The sequence below is a fragment of the Leucopleurus acutus genome (genome assembly GCF_964270905.1).
Source record: "Leucopleurus acutus genome assembly, chromosome: 8".
In the NCBI taxonomy this organism is placed as follows: Eukaryota; Metazoa; Chordata; class Mammalia; order Artiodactyla; family Delphinidae; genus Leucopleurus; species Leucopleurus acutus.
Window position 1 is genome coordinate 100,637,309 of NC_139151.1, and position 15,110 is coordinate 100,652,418.

At 48.2% G+C, this 15,110-nt stretch overlaps 1 protein-coding gene across 2 annotated transcripts; it reads left to right on the forward strand.

Moving 5' to 3' along the window:
• The first annotated feature begins 8,219 nt into the window (after positions 1 to 8,219).
• On the forward strand, positions 8,220 to 11,302 carry POLR2G (RNA polymerase II subunit G). 2 transcript variants are annotated; one of them, XM_082845427.1, is made up of 8 exons: positions 8,220 to 8,312; positions 8,446 to 8,555; positions 9,530 to 9,689; positions 10,274 to 10,324; positions 10,430 to 10,495; positions 10,600 to 10,671; positions 10,855 to 10,888; positions 11,082 to 11,302. In XM_082845427.1, exons 1-8 carry the CDS (start codon positions 8,301 to 8,303, stop codon positions 11,093 to 11,095), a joined length of 519 nt encoding a protein of 172 aa, XP_082701553.1. In that variant the 5' UTR covers positions 8,220 to 8,300; the 3' UTR covers positions 11,096 to 11,302. The 2 variants fall into 2 exon arrangements, with proteins under 2 accessions (XP_082701553.1, XP_082701554.1); XM_082845428.1 differs by lacking the exon at positions 10,274 to 10,324.
• The last annotated feature ends 3,808 nt before the right edge of the window (positions 11,303 to 15,110 follow it).

The window sequence follows — 15,110 nt, forward strand, 5'->3', positions numbered from 1 at the left end:
AGCACCTCCTTCAACTAGAAGTCTCGCCCCCAGGCCTTTGCGGGCGATACCTCTACGCCCCACTCCGGGAACTCCCTGAGCCTCTCTCGCATTCCAGGGGCTAAGAAGTCCGAGGGTGGGAACTAGCAGAGAAAGCTGATCTCTTCACTCACCACCGACCAGCCACCGGGAGAGCTCCGCCCCTTCCCACCTTCTCAGTTATCATTGGCTCAAATTTGCCTTCCCTCGTCAGGGATTGGTTCACTCTCCACTAACCATCCCTCCAGCTCGGGGCGGCTTCTCCAAGTGGGTGCTGGTGGCCGTCACTCAGGCAGGTGGGCGCCCGATTGGTTAGCGCTCCTGTCCTAAACTTTTCCTTTTCTAACCTCCTTCTTAGCCTCAGAGCCCTCTGGATTGGTTGAGCTTTTCCAGCTACCTGAGGCAGTAGGAGTGCGACGTCCTCCAGGCGGGCCGCGAGGCCCGCCACGGCGCAGAGCGTTGTGTCTTAGCGGACAGCACGTCACCCTCGCTGCTGGGTGACCGGGAAAAGGAGAACCTACAAGCTGGTGTGGTACCCCGGAGGCCCGAGTCTTAGACCCGGCTCTGCTGTAACCGTGGGCGATAGCTGCACCTCTGAACTGCAGTTGTTTCTTGTAGGGCCCTTACTCTCTCAAAAATTCCAAGATGTCCTGCTGCCTCACTCCCTCCAGTCTGATGGTTCTGGGCTCCTGGCTCAGCAGTGGTGGTGTCAGCGAACTAGCAGCTGTGCGAATGCGGTCGTAGTGTCCCTAGCCTAAACTCTATAGCCAACTTACAGTAGAAGAGATGAGTGTCCTTCTCTGTCTGGAGCGTAGTGGGCAGTAGCTGGTAGGAAAGGAGGGAGTGGGCCAAGGCCCTAAAATGTCCCTGGGCGGGAGAATAAAGAGCGTGACTACTTCTGAAGAGATCTTCCAGAGTTCCTAGACAACAGCTAGTTGTCTAGACACAACTAATGAGCCCGCGTGCTGCAACTCCTGAAGCCGGCATGCATAGAGCCTGTGCTCTGCAACGAGAAGCCCGTGCACCGCAACGAAGACCCAATGCAGCCAAAAATAATTAATTAATTTTAAAAAACCCCGACATAAGTAACATTTTCATTTTCTAGGAAAAATAACTATTTTCCAAAGTCAAAAAAATATGTAGTGAAAATAGTGGCATTGTTTTACATTTTTCCCAATTTCTTTAATGTCTGGCTTAATATAAGACAGCTGGAGTCTCACATCTGTTTCTGTTTTCAAACTATTATGAGATATTGTTTTGATTATATGAAGATTAAAATCTGACCTCACACAAATGGGTGGGTGTGGAATTTCATTGGCCATGGTGAGCAGTTTGTATTCTATTCTGAGTATAATCGGGAGCCATTGGTAGGTTTCAAGCAGGGGAGTGTTCTGATACGATTCTTGCTTTTAAAGGCTTATCCTGCCTAGTCTGGAGAAAGGAACATAGGGGATCAAAGTGGGGGCAGGGAGAGAGCTGTGCAAATTGTTCTGCAAGAGATGATGGTGGCTAGACAAAGGTAGTGATGGTGGAGCTGGGGAGAAGTGCTGGGTCAACAGAATTTGCTAAAATTAGGATAGGAGATGAGAGTCAAGAGGAAAAAGGAGTCAAGGATGGCTAAAATCTTTGCACGAGCAATGGTGTGGCTGGCAGCCATTTTCTGAGATGGGGACAATGGGATAGGAAAATGGAGAGTTCTGTTTTGACGCTTTAGGTAGAGCTTCCCCTCAGCCGGTTAGACTTGTGAGCTTGAAGATCAGGGGAAACACTGGGGCTGGAGATATACATTGGGAGTGTCATCAGCGTCATATGGATGGTATTTAAAGCCAGGGGACTGGAGGGAAAACCCTTGTAGGAGAGAGGGCTGTGGAGCTGCTAAGCAGTGAGGAGCACAGGCTGTTCAGGAAGCTTAAGCGATCATGTTTCTACAGGTTCAGAAGAGATCAGAATGAAGATGAATCTGAGATTGGGCACAAAGACTGTGTGCTTGACACACTCTGGGGTTGCTAAACATACTGGACCTAGGTTTTTAAAATTATAGTTATTTGGGGAATTCCCTGGCGTCCAGTGGTTAGGACTCCATGCTTCCACTACAGGGGACACAGGTTCCATCCCTGGTCGGGGAACTAAGATCCTATATGCTATGCGGCACAGCCAAAAAAATAAAAAGATAACATTTATTTTAACCTCTGTATAAATCCCTTTGGTCAACACAGACTAGTGGCCACTGTGGCTTAATAAGCCTAGTGTGTGCTAGGTTTTAGCCTCTCTCACACCCAGGCGCACCATTAAGCAGGGCACAACTTGTTGGTTTTGCTTCTCAAAACTGGAATATACAGGGCTTCCCTGGTGGTGCAGTGGTTGAGAATCTGCCTGCCAGTGCAGGGGACACGGGTTCGAGCCCTGGTCTGGGAAGATCCCACATGCCGCGGAGCAACTGGGTCCGTGAGCCACAACTACTGAGCCTGTGCGTCTGGAGCCTGTGCTCTGCAACAAGAGAGGCCGCGATAGCGATGAGGCCCGTGCACCGCGAGGAAGAGTGGCCCCCGCTTGCCACAACTAGAGAAAGCCCTCGCACAGAAACGAAGACCCAACACAGTCATAAATTTAAAAAAAAAAAGTGTCTTCAATTTAAACAAGTCTTCTCATTAAAAAAAACAGAACAAAACAAACAAAAAAACTGGAATATACATACCCCCACCCTGGGGTACACAGAGCTACAGGGTGCCAGGAAACATCTTTCAAGAGCACCATTCAGTCAGATTTTTTTGATAAAAGTTTTTATCTGGGGAATAGGCATATTAAACTGGCATAGGTAGACTATGGCACGTGAAAAAAAAAGTATGTAAGGGGGCTTCCCTGGTGGCGCAGTGGTTGAGAGTCCGCCTGCTGATGCAGGGGACGTGGGTTCGTGCCCCAGTCCGGAAAGATCCCACATGCCGCAGGGCGGCTAGGCCCGTGAGCCATGGCTGCTGAGCCTGCGCGTCCGGAGCCTGTGCTCGGCAACGGGAGAGGCCACAACAGTGAGAGGCCCACGTACCAAAAAAAAAAAAAAAAGTATGTAAATTTTAAAGCTAAAACAAAAGAAATTTCATACTTATTGCAGTAACTTTCCCCCAGGGAAAAAGGTTGAAAAGCTTTCTTCTATGCGTTTTTGTATTAGTAGAAATTAGAAAAATACCTACCGTCTATTTAGTAGTTGTTAACTGCTAGCAATGTGCTGAACATATGATCTCTAATTCCATTATAGCCTTTCTTATCCCCATTAGACAGAAGAAGAGACTGAGGTTCTTGTGAGACTTGGTTAAGTAACTTGGCCAAGGTCACAAAGCTAATAAAAGGCAGAGCTGAAATTGAATCTAGGTCTACCTATCTTCAAAGTCACACCCTTAACCACTTTGTAGATTTGTCTTCCTGGAGTGTCCCCCAGGTGGTCCTCAGGGTTGTTGTACCCATGGCCAGAGGATTCAGACTCATCTGGGGGCAGGATTATCCTAGCTGTTGGATGAACTGGTGGCACAGAAGCAGGAACCTAGAACCAGCGAGAGGGGCAGCTAGGATGGATGATCCTTGTTCAGAGATTGCCCTCCAGGGGCTGGACCTGCTGCTTGTGTATAAATCTTTGGGAGACAAGTGACAGATATCGTCACAAGGGCTCCTCTCTACTACTCTGTAGGTTGGTAAGACCTATCCTTGTGGCAGATTGTGTTCTCCAAAGTGGCCTTAACAAGATCTTCCCTCCCACATGCTCCTTTTACAATATGACATAGATGCTCCTTCCGTCCGGTAAGTTCTTTCACCTTGAGTCCGGGAGAGATTGTGACCCTCAGAGAGATGTGATGCTGTGTGACTTCTGAGGCTAAGTCATAAAAAGGGATAGAATTTCCGCCTGGTCCTCTTGGGATGCTTGCTCTTAGGACCCAGCCACCATACTGTGAAGAACCCAGGCCACACGAAGAGGGCACCTGTAAGTGTTTCAGCCAGAGCCACACCCAGGCTTCCAGCTAACAGCCAGCTTCAATTTGCCAGCCATGTGATTGAACTATCTCAGAAGCGGATCCTCCGGGGCTTCGCTGGTGGCGCAGTGGTTGAGAGTCCGCCTGCCTATGCAGGGGACGCGGGTTCGTGCCCCGGTCCGGGAGGATCCCACATGCCGCGGAGCGGCTGGGCCCGTGAGCCGTGGCCGCTGAGCCTGCGCGTCTGGAGCCTGTGCTCCGCAACGGGAGAGACCACAACAGTGAGAGGCCCGCGTACCGCAAAAAAAAAAGTGGACCCTCCAGTGCCCAGCTGAGCTGCCCAGCTGACTTTGCTTGAAGCAGGAGCACACCTTCCCCACTGAGTCTTTTGCTCCAACTGTAGATTATGAGATAAATAAATTACTGTGGTTGTTTTAAGCCACAAAGTTTTGGGGTGGTTTATTGTGCAACAAAAGTAAAGTGAAACAATCCTTCAGTAGACTTTCTTTGTACTCCGAATCTCAATTCAGCTGATTGTTCTCCATTGCTATTTTCTTTCTGTTCTAGCTTGTCTCTGATTCTGAAGCTTTGGAGGCAAAGAGATCAGGGCTTGGGGAGGATTTATCAGGGCCAAACCATGCCTGGGGAGCTTGAAGAGATCATAATAGATTCAATATGAGAATGAGGTTCAGTCAACCCATATTTGTTAAACTCCATTATTTGCCAAGCGCACTGTTAGGTGCTAGAGATTCGATCAGTGATGCAAATAGATCCCAAGCACCTGTTGTGTGCCAGGGGCTCTTCTAGGCATCTAGGAACACAACAGACAGGAATTCCTGCCCTTCTTGAGGGGAAACAGGCAATCTGCACATACATAAATTAATAAGATGACGCTAAATAGGGCTAAGTTCTATGAAGAAAATAAAACAAAGCAATACAACAAGGGAGTGATTGGGTGTGGCTGCTTGAGTAAGGGTAGTCATGGAAGGCCTCTTGGAAGTGGTGATATTGAGCTTATAACTGAAAAATGAGAAGGAGCTCCCCCATCCCCATCAGGTGAAAATCAGAGCCAATAGCTTTGTAGGCATAGGAAATAGCAAGCGCATTGGTCTCAAGGTGGGAGAGGAGGCCAATGTGGCTGGAGTGGAGAACACAAGAGGAAGAGAGGCAGAAAATAGAGTTGGCTGAATCTGGCCCCTGCCTGGTTGGTCAGAGTGATGGTTTTATTCTAGTGCCCTGGGAAGCCATCAGGCCCTAAGTAGGGGATTGACATGATTTGACGTGAGTTTTGAAAAGATCACTCTTGGCAAATAAGTACATGAAAAGATGTTCAACATCCTTAGTCATTAGGAGAATGAAAATTAAAACCACCATGAGATACTATCACACTTATTAGAATAGCAAACAAAGAAATAAACTCTGCTGACAGTACCAAGTGCTGGTGAGGATATCAGAGCAACTGGAACTCTTATACCTACATAGACAATTATATAACATTTACACCACACAGACACAGTAGGTGTAAATAACCTCAAGAGCATTGATAATAGTAAACTATGTTAAATAGGAAATGATGAGTTTTAAGTATTTATTGCTAATGATTCTGACTCTAATTACAATGTGTGTTTTTCCCCCCCACACTTCCAAGCAATTCTCAAACACCAGCTGGGTGTCCTATGATTTAACTCAATTCTGACACCATCGACACGGAGATAGCATCAGATTCCACAGGTTAAGGGCTCAGTCCTACAAGACTGCCTTCCACTTCAGATGGCAATAGTAAGTTCCGGTTGTCATCTGTCCATCTGACTGGCTATAGATTGAAGGTTCCAAAGACCGCCCCCGCCCACCTCCTTAGGTTCAATTAATTTGCTAGAGTGGCTCACAGAACTCAAAGAAACATTTCACTTACTAGATTACCACTTTATTATAAAAGACCCTAACTCAGGAAGAACCACATAGAAAAGATGCCTAGGGTGTGGCATGGGGAAAGGGCGTGGAGCTTCCATGCTCTCTCTGAGCTCACCACTCTCCCCAGTTCTATACGTCTTCACAAACGCCAAGCTCTCTGAACCCCATCCTTTTGGGTTTTTATGGAGATTTTCACTACATAGACAGGGTTGATTAATTCATTAGCCAGGTCAAGGAGTTGACACTGAAAGTTCCAATCCTCCAGTCACTTGGTTGTTTCCCCTGGTTTAGGTGCTTTCCAAAAGTCATCTCATTAACATAAACTCGTGTGTGGTTGAAAGGGGTTTGTTATGAATATCAAGACACATTCATCATCTTATCACTTAGGCAATTCCAAGGGTTTAGGAGCTCTGTGACAGAAACAGGGGGAAAAGACCAAATATATATATATATATATATATATATATATATATATATTTATTTATTTATTTATTTATTTATTTATTGTAAATCACAGTATCACAGTTTTGTTTTTTTCTAACTTTTTATTATGAACAATTTCAAACACATAAAAGTAGTAGGAAAAGTGTAAGAAACCACCGTTATCCATCATCTGGCTTCAACGATTATCAATATATTGCCAAACTTGTTTCATCTACACCTCTGCCTTTCTTTTTTAGTATAATTCATTTACTTGTAAGTTGACAATTAAATTTTTGTTAACATTTTAAAAATATCTATTTATTTATTTTGGCTGCGCTGGTCTTTGCAGGATTTTTAGTTGCAGCATGCAGACTTAGTTGAGGCATGTGGGATCTAGTTCCCTTACCAGGGATCAAACCCGGACCCCCAGCATTGGGAGCGCAGAGTCTTACCCACTGGGCCACCAGGGAAGCCCCAAGACAATTAACTTTTTAATAATGGTTGTGTTTACCCTGGCTTGCAAAATTCCTGAAGTATTAACAGCTGGCTTTTGTAGGGGGCTCCAGCACACCACTGTCAGCAGGTAAGGTTGCTTTTGCGGGGAGGCTGGCTTCGAAAAGAGGAAAGGAGGGAGTCGCGGCTATTGAGGCCCTGCCCTCCGTCCCGTCATCTGCTTCCTTATGTGGTTGCAGGTGCAGGGGATCCCCAGGGAGTCTGAACAGCTGACTGGTGACTTCAATCATTCTAGGAAATGGGCAGCGTCAATGGAAACTGGTGTGTGACAGCTCTAAGAAAGCATGAAGTCTCTGCTCTTGCAGGAGGGAAGGTCAGGCTTTCATACAACATACAAAAACTTAGGCAACAGGGAGTTTGCTCTTGCTGAGTCTTTATTATAGGTCCGCGTCTCATGGTGTTTCTGCCTTTCTTCCCATGGCCCTTCTATCAGTCAGGGTCCCAGCAGGGCACAGACTGCACGCTCACTCTGGTTAACTGAGGCGAGTTTCCTAAAGGGACTATCTACAAAACTGCGAGCAGGGCTGAAGGAACAGACAACGCTCACCAGTTCTCTAGGTCCTTGGGTGTAAGGGGGCGGACCAAGGGGCGAGAGGGCGTTGAGAGGAGCGCAGTGACTTGAGGTTCTCTTCACACCTGGAGGGGGCGCTACCTTCTGGGCTCTGACTTTGCGGGTTTCATCTCTAAACTACCAGAGCCAGGCAATGAATGCCTGAATATGCAAGAGTCTTGGAGTCAGGCATCCTGAATTTGAATCCCGACCCTGAGTGACCTCAACCTTCTGAGCCTGGGACCTTCTTTGTAAATGGGAGTAATAACAAAGCCTGCCTGGTGGGGTTGCTGTTTGGATTAAATGAGATAAGAACAGCTACTTACTATACTTACTATGTGAAAGCCGTCTTCAGCTATTTGCTGAATGAATAGATGCTGCTAAAGCGCTTTATTTATGCCATCTCTCATTAATTAATTAATTATTATTACTATCATTATTTTTGCTGTACGCGGGCCTCTCACTGTTGTGGCCTCTCCCGTTGCGGAGCACAGGCTCCAGACGCGCAGGCTCAGCGGCCATGGCTCACGGGCCCAGCCGCTCCGCGGCATGTGGGATCCTCCCGGACCGGGGCACGAACCCGCGTCCCCTGCATCGGCCGGCGGACTCTCAACCACTGCGCCACCAGGGAAGCCCAATTAGTTCCTTTTAAAAGGATTTACTGAGCATATAGTCTACGCCGGACACTGATAATTTGTGCGAGCCTGGCATTTCGACCACGGTTGGGCTGCACAGAGGGGAGGAGCTTCACGGATTCCCCGCCCACGACAACGAGACTCAATGGGGTCCGAGGAGGAGGCGAGTCCCTCCCACTTCTCCGGGGCAGTCCCGGAAGCGGGCTTGGGGTAGTTGCTGTGTTTCCGGTGGGTGTGGAGGCTCGCTGCCGTCGCTGCTGTAGGCCCGGCTGCTGTCCAGGCTCCTCCGGGACGATGTTCTATCACGTGAGCAGGGCACGGGGTGGCGGCGAGGGCAGGGTCGAGAGGAGGAGAGAAGCGGAGGACCGGGACTAGGGGCCGCTTCTTGCCTCACGTTCCTGCCGCTCCTAGCCTGGTCTCCATCCCCGTTTCCCCGCAGATCTCCCTGGAGCACGAGATCCTGCTGCACCCACGCTACTTCGGCCCCAACCTGCTCAACACGGTGAAGCAAAAGCTCTTCACCGAGGTGGAGGGGACCTGCACCGGCAAGTGAGTGTCGCGCCCTCCGTGCCGCCTAAGCAGTGAGCACACGTCTCCCTATGCCTGCATCCCCTCCCCAACTCCTACACATCCTGAAAGGTTCAGCTACCTACCCTGGCGAGCCCTCTCACTCTCCCAGGAGCCCCAGGCAGTTAGATGCTTCCTGCTTTGGGTTCCCACGATTCCCTCTGCGAAGCTGGATAACGGAGCTTCCTTCCTTCAGCCAAGATTGGTCATTCATTTACTCTGCAAACATTTCTAAAGCTCCAGCTGTGTGCCAGGCTCTGTGTCAGGCCCTGGGAACAGTGCAGTGAAAAAGATAGGATGAGGTCCGCCCGTGTGGAGCTCACAGTCTTTTTTGATTCTGCTGCTTTTCTCTGTCCCAGGGACCTGGCGTGGCACATCTTGGGCCTCACTAAAGGTTTGTTGAATTAATGAGTGAGCAGGAAAAAGCAGATTGAGAGTTAGGGGGAGGAAGGAAGAGGACTGAGACTTGACCATCTCTGGGCTCTGCACAGAGGAGCCTCGCACATGGTGATGTAAATGAGTGAAGATGAGCAGGGCTATAGAGTGCTTGGACCTCCAGCATCAGAGTAACTTTGGGTGTTCTTTGAACCTACAGGTTCCTGAGCCTCAACTCATCCCTACAGCATCACGACTTTCTGGGGGAAGGCCTGGGAATATGCATTTTAATAAGTTTCTCCCAGGTGATTCTGAGGCATCTCCAAGATTGAGGTCTCTTGGCTCAAGGACTGCAGCCCTTTTGGACATTTGTTGTGAAATTATGAGAGCAGCATTTGGCATTTTTAGATGCGGACCATTGTCCTGTCTCCTCTCTTGATTATTAAGCTCTGTGGGGCAGGGGTGCTATCTACTTCCCCTTTGTGCCGCCCCTTTACCCCCAGGCTCAGTGTCTCTTGTGGCAGATGGTTTTAGAGGCTTTTCCACACACAGCGCCTTTCTCCTTCTCATCCTCCTTGCAGGTATGGCTTTGTAATTGCTGTCACCACCATCGACAATATCGGTGCTGGTGTGATCCAGCCAGGCCGAGGCTTTGTCCTTTATCCAGTTAAGTACAAGGCCATTGTTTTCCGACCCTTTAAAGGGGAGGTCGTGGATGCCGTTGTCACTCAGGTCAACAAGGTAAGACCATCAGGGGAGGTAGTGGAAAGGTCCCTCCCTTAGAAGATCTGGGATGGATCCCAACTCGACTTGTTAATAACTCTGTGTCTTTGGCCGCGTCACTTCTTTGTGCTTCAAGCTTCCTCACCTGTCAAATGGTCTGGTGATCTTGCTCTGCCTCACTCAGGGGTATGTAAGTCATTATTGATAGTCAAAACAATAGTAGCCTCCACTGATTGAGTAGTTCCTCTGGGACAGGTAGTGTGCAAAGCCTCACAGTGACTCTGTGAGGTGAGTGCTTTTATCCTTGTGCTTTTTTCTCCAGGCTGAAGCTTGGAGAAGTTGTCTACTGGCCAAGGTCATGTGGCCAACAGGTGTTCAAATCCCAAGTTCCGACAAGTTCTAGGCCTCAGCTGTTTACCACTACACTTCCTTAACTTAAAACGAAAGCTTGAAAAAAAGAAAGAAATGAAAACAAATGCCAAACTTCAGGGTGGTTTCGAAACATGAAGAATATTATTGATATTAGGAACCAGATAAGGACAGGAAGCTTAGAAGACTTTGGGGGACAAAAGGAAAAGCAAGGTCACTCATTTCCCTTCTAGGTTGGACTCTTCACAGAAATTGGGCCCATGTCCTGCTTCATTTCTCGACATGTAAGTCTAGGCACACTGGGTGGGTCTAAGGAGGAGACAGGTATCGTGAGCATCTATTGAAGCATCCTTTTAAAGTACTCTTACCCAGTTTCACCTTCCTTTCAGTCCATCCCGTCAGAGATGGAGTTTGATCCTAACTCCAACCCACCCTGTTACAAGACAATGGATGAGGTAAGTGGGTAGGAAGAAGTCAGTGAGAGGGACAAGAGAATGAGCCACTCCGAGGGAGAGTCCTGGCCTGGGGTTGTCTGAATGTACTGTTCCCTCCTCCCCAGGACATTGTGATTCAGCAGGACGATGAGATCCGCTTGAAGATTGTGGGGACCCGTGTGGACAAGAATGACATTGTGAGTCTCTTGCCTGCCTCTACCAGGCAGCGCTGATGATTTCTGCCTCCCCAGAGTTCCTGGGGGGGTTGTGCTCTTCTGCTTGGAAGAAGAAGTGGGTGGGCAGAAGGCCTGAGGCTGCGGGTTAGAGCATAGCTCTGTGCTTGCCCTGGCTTCATTTGCTTTTTACCTTTCCTTCTGCAGTTTGCTATCGGATCCCTGATGGATGATTACTTGGGTGAGTGTCAGGGTCATTGCCTGGAGGAGGGGTTTGTGGGATATGGGCTTTAATGTCTGAACCACAGATGACAGAAACTCTCCTGTTGTCTGCTTGGAAGACCGAGGATACGTGCCTCTCGGGATGGGAAGTCGATGTTTAGGGCTGCCCCAAGCTCTGGGTCTAACCAATGTGCTTTTCCTGTTCTCGGCAGGGCTTGTGAGCTGAGTACCGTGACCTCCTACCTTGTTTGGTCCTTATCCAGGAGGTGTGACTGTCACACTTCCCGTGTTGTCCAGAGGTCCAGTCTGGCTGCTGTGGAGGAGGCAAGGAAGGTTTCTTGTCCTCAGAAGACATCTGGCTCTTCTTGTGGCTTAGCAGCCACTCCCAGATTTCTGACTGTGTGTTCTAACCATAAAAGGTTCTTGATTCTCATGGAAGTGTCATCTCCTTCTTTCTTTGGTAAGAACAAGTCTGGTTTTTTTTTCGGCCATGCTGCGCGGCATGTGCGATCTTAGTTGCCTGACCAGGGATTGAACCTGCGCCCCTTGTAGTGGATGTGCAGAGTCTTAACCACTGGACCACCAGGGAAGACCCAGAACAACTCTTTTTTTAAAAAGGCTGGAGGACCAGATGCTTGCTAGCCCCTCTTTTCTTGGCCTGATGCCTTAACTAGCTTCACCCACCAGGGGATCTGACTAACCCTTTTGCCAAGGTCTGAAGTTGACCTCACTAAAGGGAAGGCGCTAGTGTTGGGTCTTTGGCTTCCAGCAAATGATACTATCATTAGAGCCGCTCTAAGCCCCAGTCTGTTTATTTATTTATTTATTTATGGCTGTGTTGGGTCTTCGTTGCTGTGTGCGGGCTTTCTCTAGTTGTGGAGAACGGAGGCTACTCTTCATTGCGGTGCCTGGGCTTCTCATTGCGGTGGCTTCTCTTGTTGTGGAGCACGGGCTCTAGGCGCACAGGCTTCAGTAGTTGTGGTTTGTGGGCTCTAGAGCGCAGGCTCAGTAGTTGTGGTACATGGGCTTAGTTGCTCTGCAGCATGTGGGATCTTCCCAGACCAGAGCTCGAACCCGTGTCCCCTGCACTGGCAGGTGGATTCATAACCACTGTGCTACCAGAGAATTCCTAAGCCCCAGTCTAGTTTCAGAGTATTTGCCCTTTCCCCAGCCTTAAAAATAACCAAGAGTATAGCTGAGGAGAGGGAAGAGGAGACAGCAGGTAGGAAGAGGTGAATAATAGGACAGTAATGATACAGATTGTGGGGTCCCAGCCCTTCTTAGGATGGGCACATAAACTACAGCCTTTATTTGCTTATCAATTATTAAACTAAACTGAACTGAAGATATGAAAGGGCTCATAATCTCCTTAGGGTAACACAACAGAAATACACGAAATAAGATGAAGCAGACATGCTACCCTCCCTCACACTGTCTTTGCAGTACTATTTGTCTACCTTGGAATGCCTTTTCCCAACCTACCTGCTTGCTGCCTAGGAATCTATCAAATCTCAGTCAATTTTTTTTTTTTTTTAAAGCTTTCCGTGACTTCCTTGGGAAACAGCTGTGTCGTAGAAAGCACAGTATTTGGGTTGATACAGAGCTGGCTTGCAGTCCTAGCTGGGTGACCTTATGTTTCCTCATTGTAAAATGATCATATAACCCTCTTTGGATGGTTGCTGCTAGTATCAGAGATTGTATGTGCAAGTGGCTGGCACAGAGCCTGGCCCATGATAGGTACTCAACGGTTAATTATAATTATTGTTATATGGTGCATATAAAGCCGTGATTATCACCTGGGGTGATCTTGGCCCCCAGGGGACATTTGGCAATGACATTTTTTGTTGTCACAACTGGGTGGGGATGCGACTGCCTTCTAGTGAGTAGAGGCCAGGCAGGCTGCTAATATCCTACAATGTATAGGACAGCCACCCCACAACAAAGAATTATCTGGCCCCAAATGTCAACCATGCCAAGGTCCAGACCTGTTATGAAACATCCAGACTACTGCCTTTAACCTGGTAAGGAAAAGGCATTTGAATGTGTTTCCCTTCCCCTCGCCTCACCACTCCTGGACAGAGATAGGCTCTTCCATTCATACCTCTCTAGTATGTCATAAAACACATTATTTCCTTATTGTCTCCCTTTCCATTTTTTTATTACATAAAGTTTCAATTATTTTATTGAGATAATTATAGATTCATATGCATCCCTTTGATTTTTGTATCTCCAGTTCTCAGCACTCTGCCAGTTTTCCCAAGTGTGTTGAACCCAGGAAAGTTTCTGTGCTGGATTTGCAATGAATTTTGCCACGGAAACAATGTTCAAGTTGTGAAACCACTTCCCAACACTGAGTTGATTACATAGGTTGCAGGGATTTTGCCTAGTTAGGCCCTAAACATGTGTCTCACTGAGAGTAAAGTTCTTCCCAAGTTCTCAAATGGAATCATGCATCTGTAAATTGTGTTGGGGATGCCCCAGTAGTAAAACCAGGCCAGAAGGAAGAGACTGATGGACAGAGAAGCAGCTCATGGGACTGCTGGTGAGGATGTGGGGTGTGGCACTGAGAAGGCTGACACTGGATAGGGAAGCGAGTAAGTGGGGATGGCCTGGAGATAGTCCTGGACTCTTCTGATCTTTTAAGGTTTGGTACTAGGGGAGTCTGGAAGTTACAGCCTCTTTTTTTTTGGCCATGCAGCTTTGGGATCTTAGTTCCCTGACCAGGGATTTAACCCAGACCCTCAGCAGTGAAAGCACAGTCTTAACCACTGGACCACCAGGGAATTCCCAGGAAGTTACAGCCTCTTAAAGAGATCACAGGCTTAATAGTGACAGGAGTATGTGCCTGGTAACATGTTAAATCCTTTCCACACATTATTGAATTTTCACAACAGTTCCATGTAACATTCTGTCACCCCACTTGACAGATGATAAAACAGGTCAGAGGGATGAACTAAACATGCCTAAGGTCACACAACTAGTGGAGCTGTTATTTAAAAAAAATTTTTTAATCGTCTAACTCTAAAACCATCATAGCTTTTCTTGCCAGGCATTGGTGGCTGGGGAGTTTGTGTGGGAGCCACCTTTCTCCCATCTATGGCCATGTGAGTCTCATTACTGCTTTGACTCAAGCTGGAGGCAGATCAGCCCCAGACAGCTTGCATGCAGCTTTACTGCATCCTACAGGCCTGCAGGCCATCCTCTCTTCATTGTCTCACGCTGCCAAGGTTGCCAATGGCTGTCCCTACCAATAACACCTTTGCAAGGAGGTCTGCCAGCAGCCAGGAGATCTGAGCTGATCTCAGACTCAGAACCTTAGAGGAGCCCCCCCTATCCTTCATGCATAGGTGGGCAGACACTCCAGTGACCAAGCACAGTCCTGAAACTACTCCAAGTATCATTCTGAATATGACTGGAAGAGACTCAGCAGGGTCACAGTCCCCTTAGGTGGTGTTGCTGTGGCAACCCCAGTCCCATCCATCTGGCTTTCTCAGCTCTGGTCTCAGAGGATCTTCTTTTCTAGAGGCAGCAGCATCTAACCCTGAGAGGGAGGAAGGGCAAGGATGTATACATTCATGCTCCCCTACAGAAAGCTCCTTTCTATAATAGCCCATTGCAAATGGTCCCATCTTGTTTTTTGTTTTTTTTTTGCGGTACGCGGGCCTCTCACTGTTGTGGCCTCTCCCGTTGCGGAGCACAGGCTCCGGACGCGCAGGCTCAGCGGATGGCTCACAGGCCCAGCCGCTCTGCGGCACGTGGGATCTTCCCGGACCGGGGCACGAACCCGCGTCCCCTGCATCGGCAGGCGGACTCCCAACCACTGCGCCACCAGGGAAGCCCTAAATGGTCCCATCTTGGATGAACATAAAGCAATTAAATCACTGTCTGCCCCGTGATGTGTGAGTGAAAATTCAACTACCAACTGTCAATCTACATTTTATCTCATTTAATCTACAATAACCCTGTGAGGTGGGTATTATCACTCCATTTTGTAGATGGGGGAAATGCGCTTAAGTAGTTTGCTCAAAAGCACTATCAGAGTTTGAACCCGTGTCGGTCTGACTCACTAAGCCCACTGCTTTTCAATTGAGAACTGTCCAAGTTCGGGAAAGCGTGTACGTGTAAAACGGTCAAGGAAGTGTGCGAGGTAGGTGAGGGCTTATATTTGGCTTATTGGACAGAAATGGGGAGGATACGAGGTAGGGTGTCCGAATGGGTAGAGCCCTGGAGTCTAGAGCTTG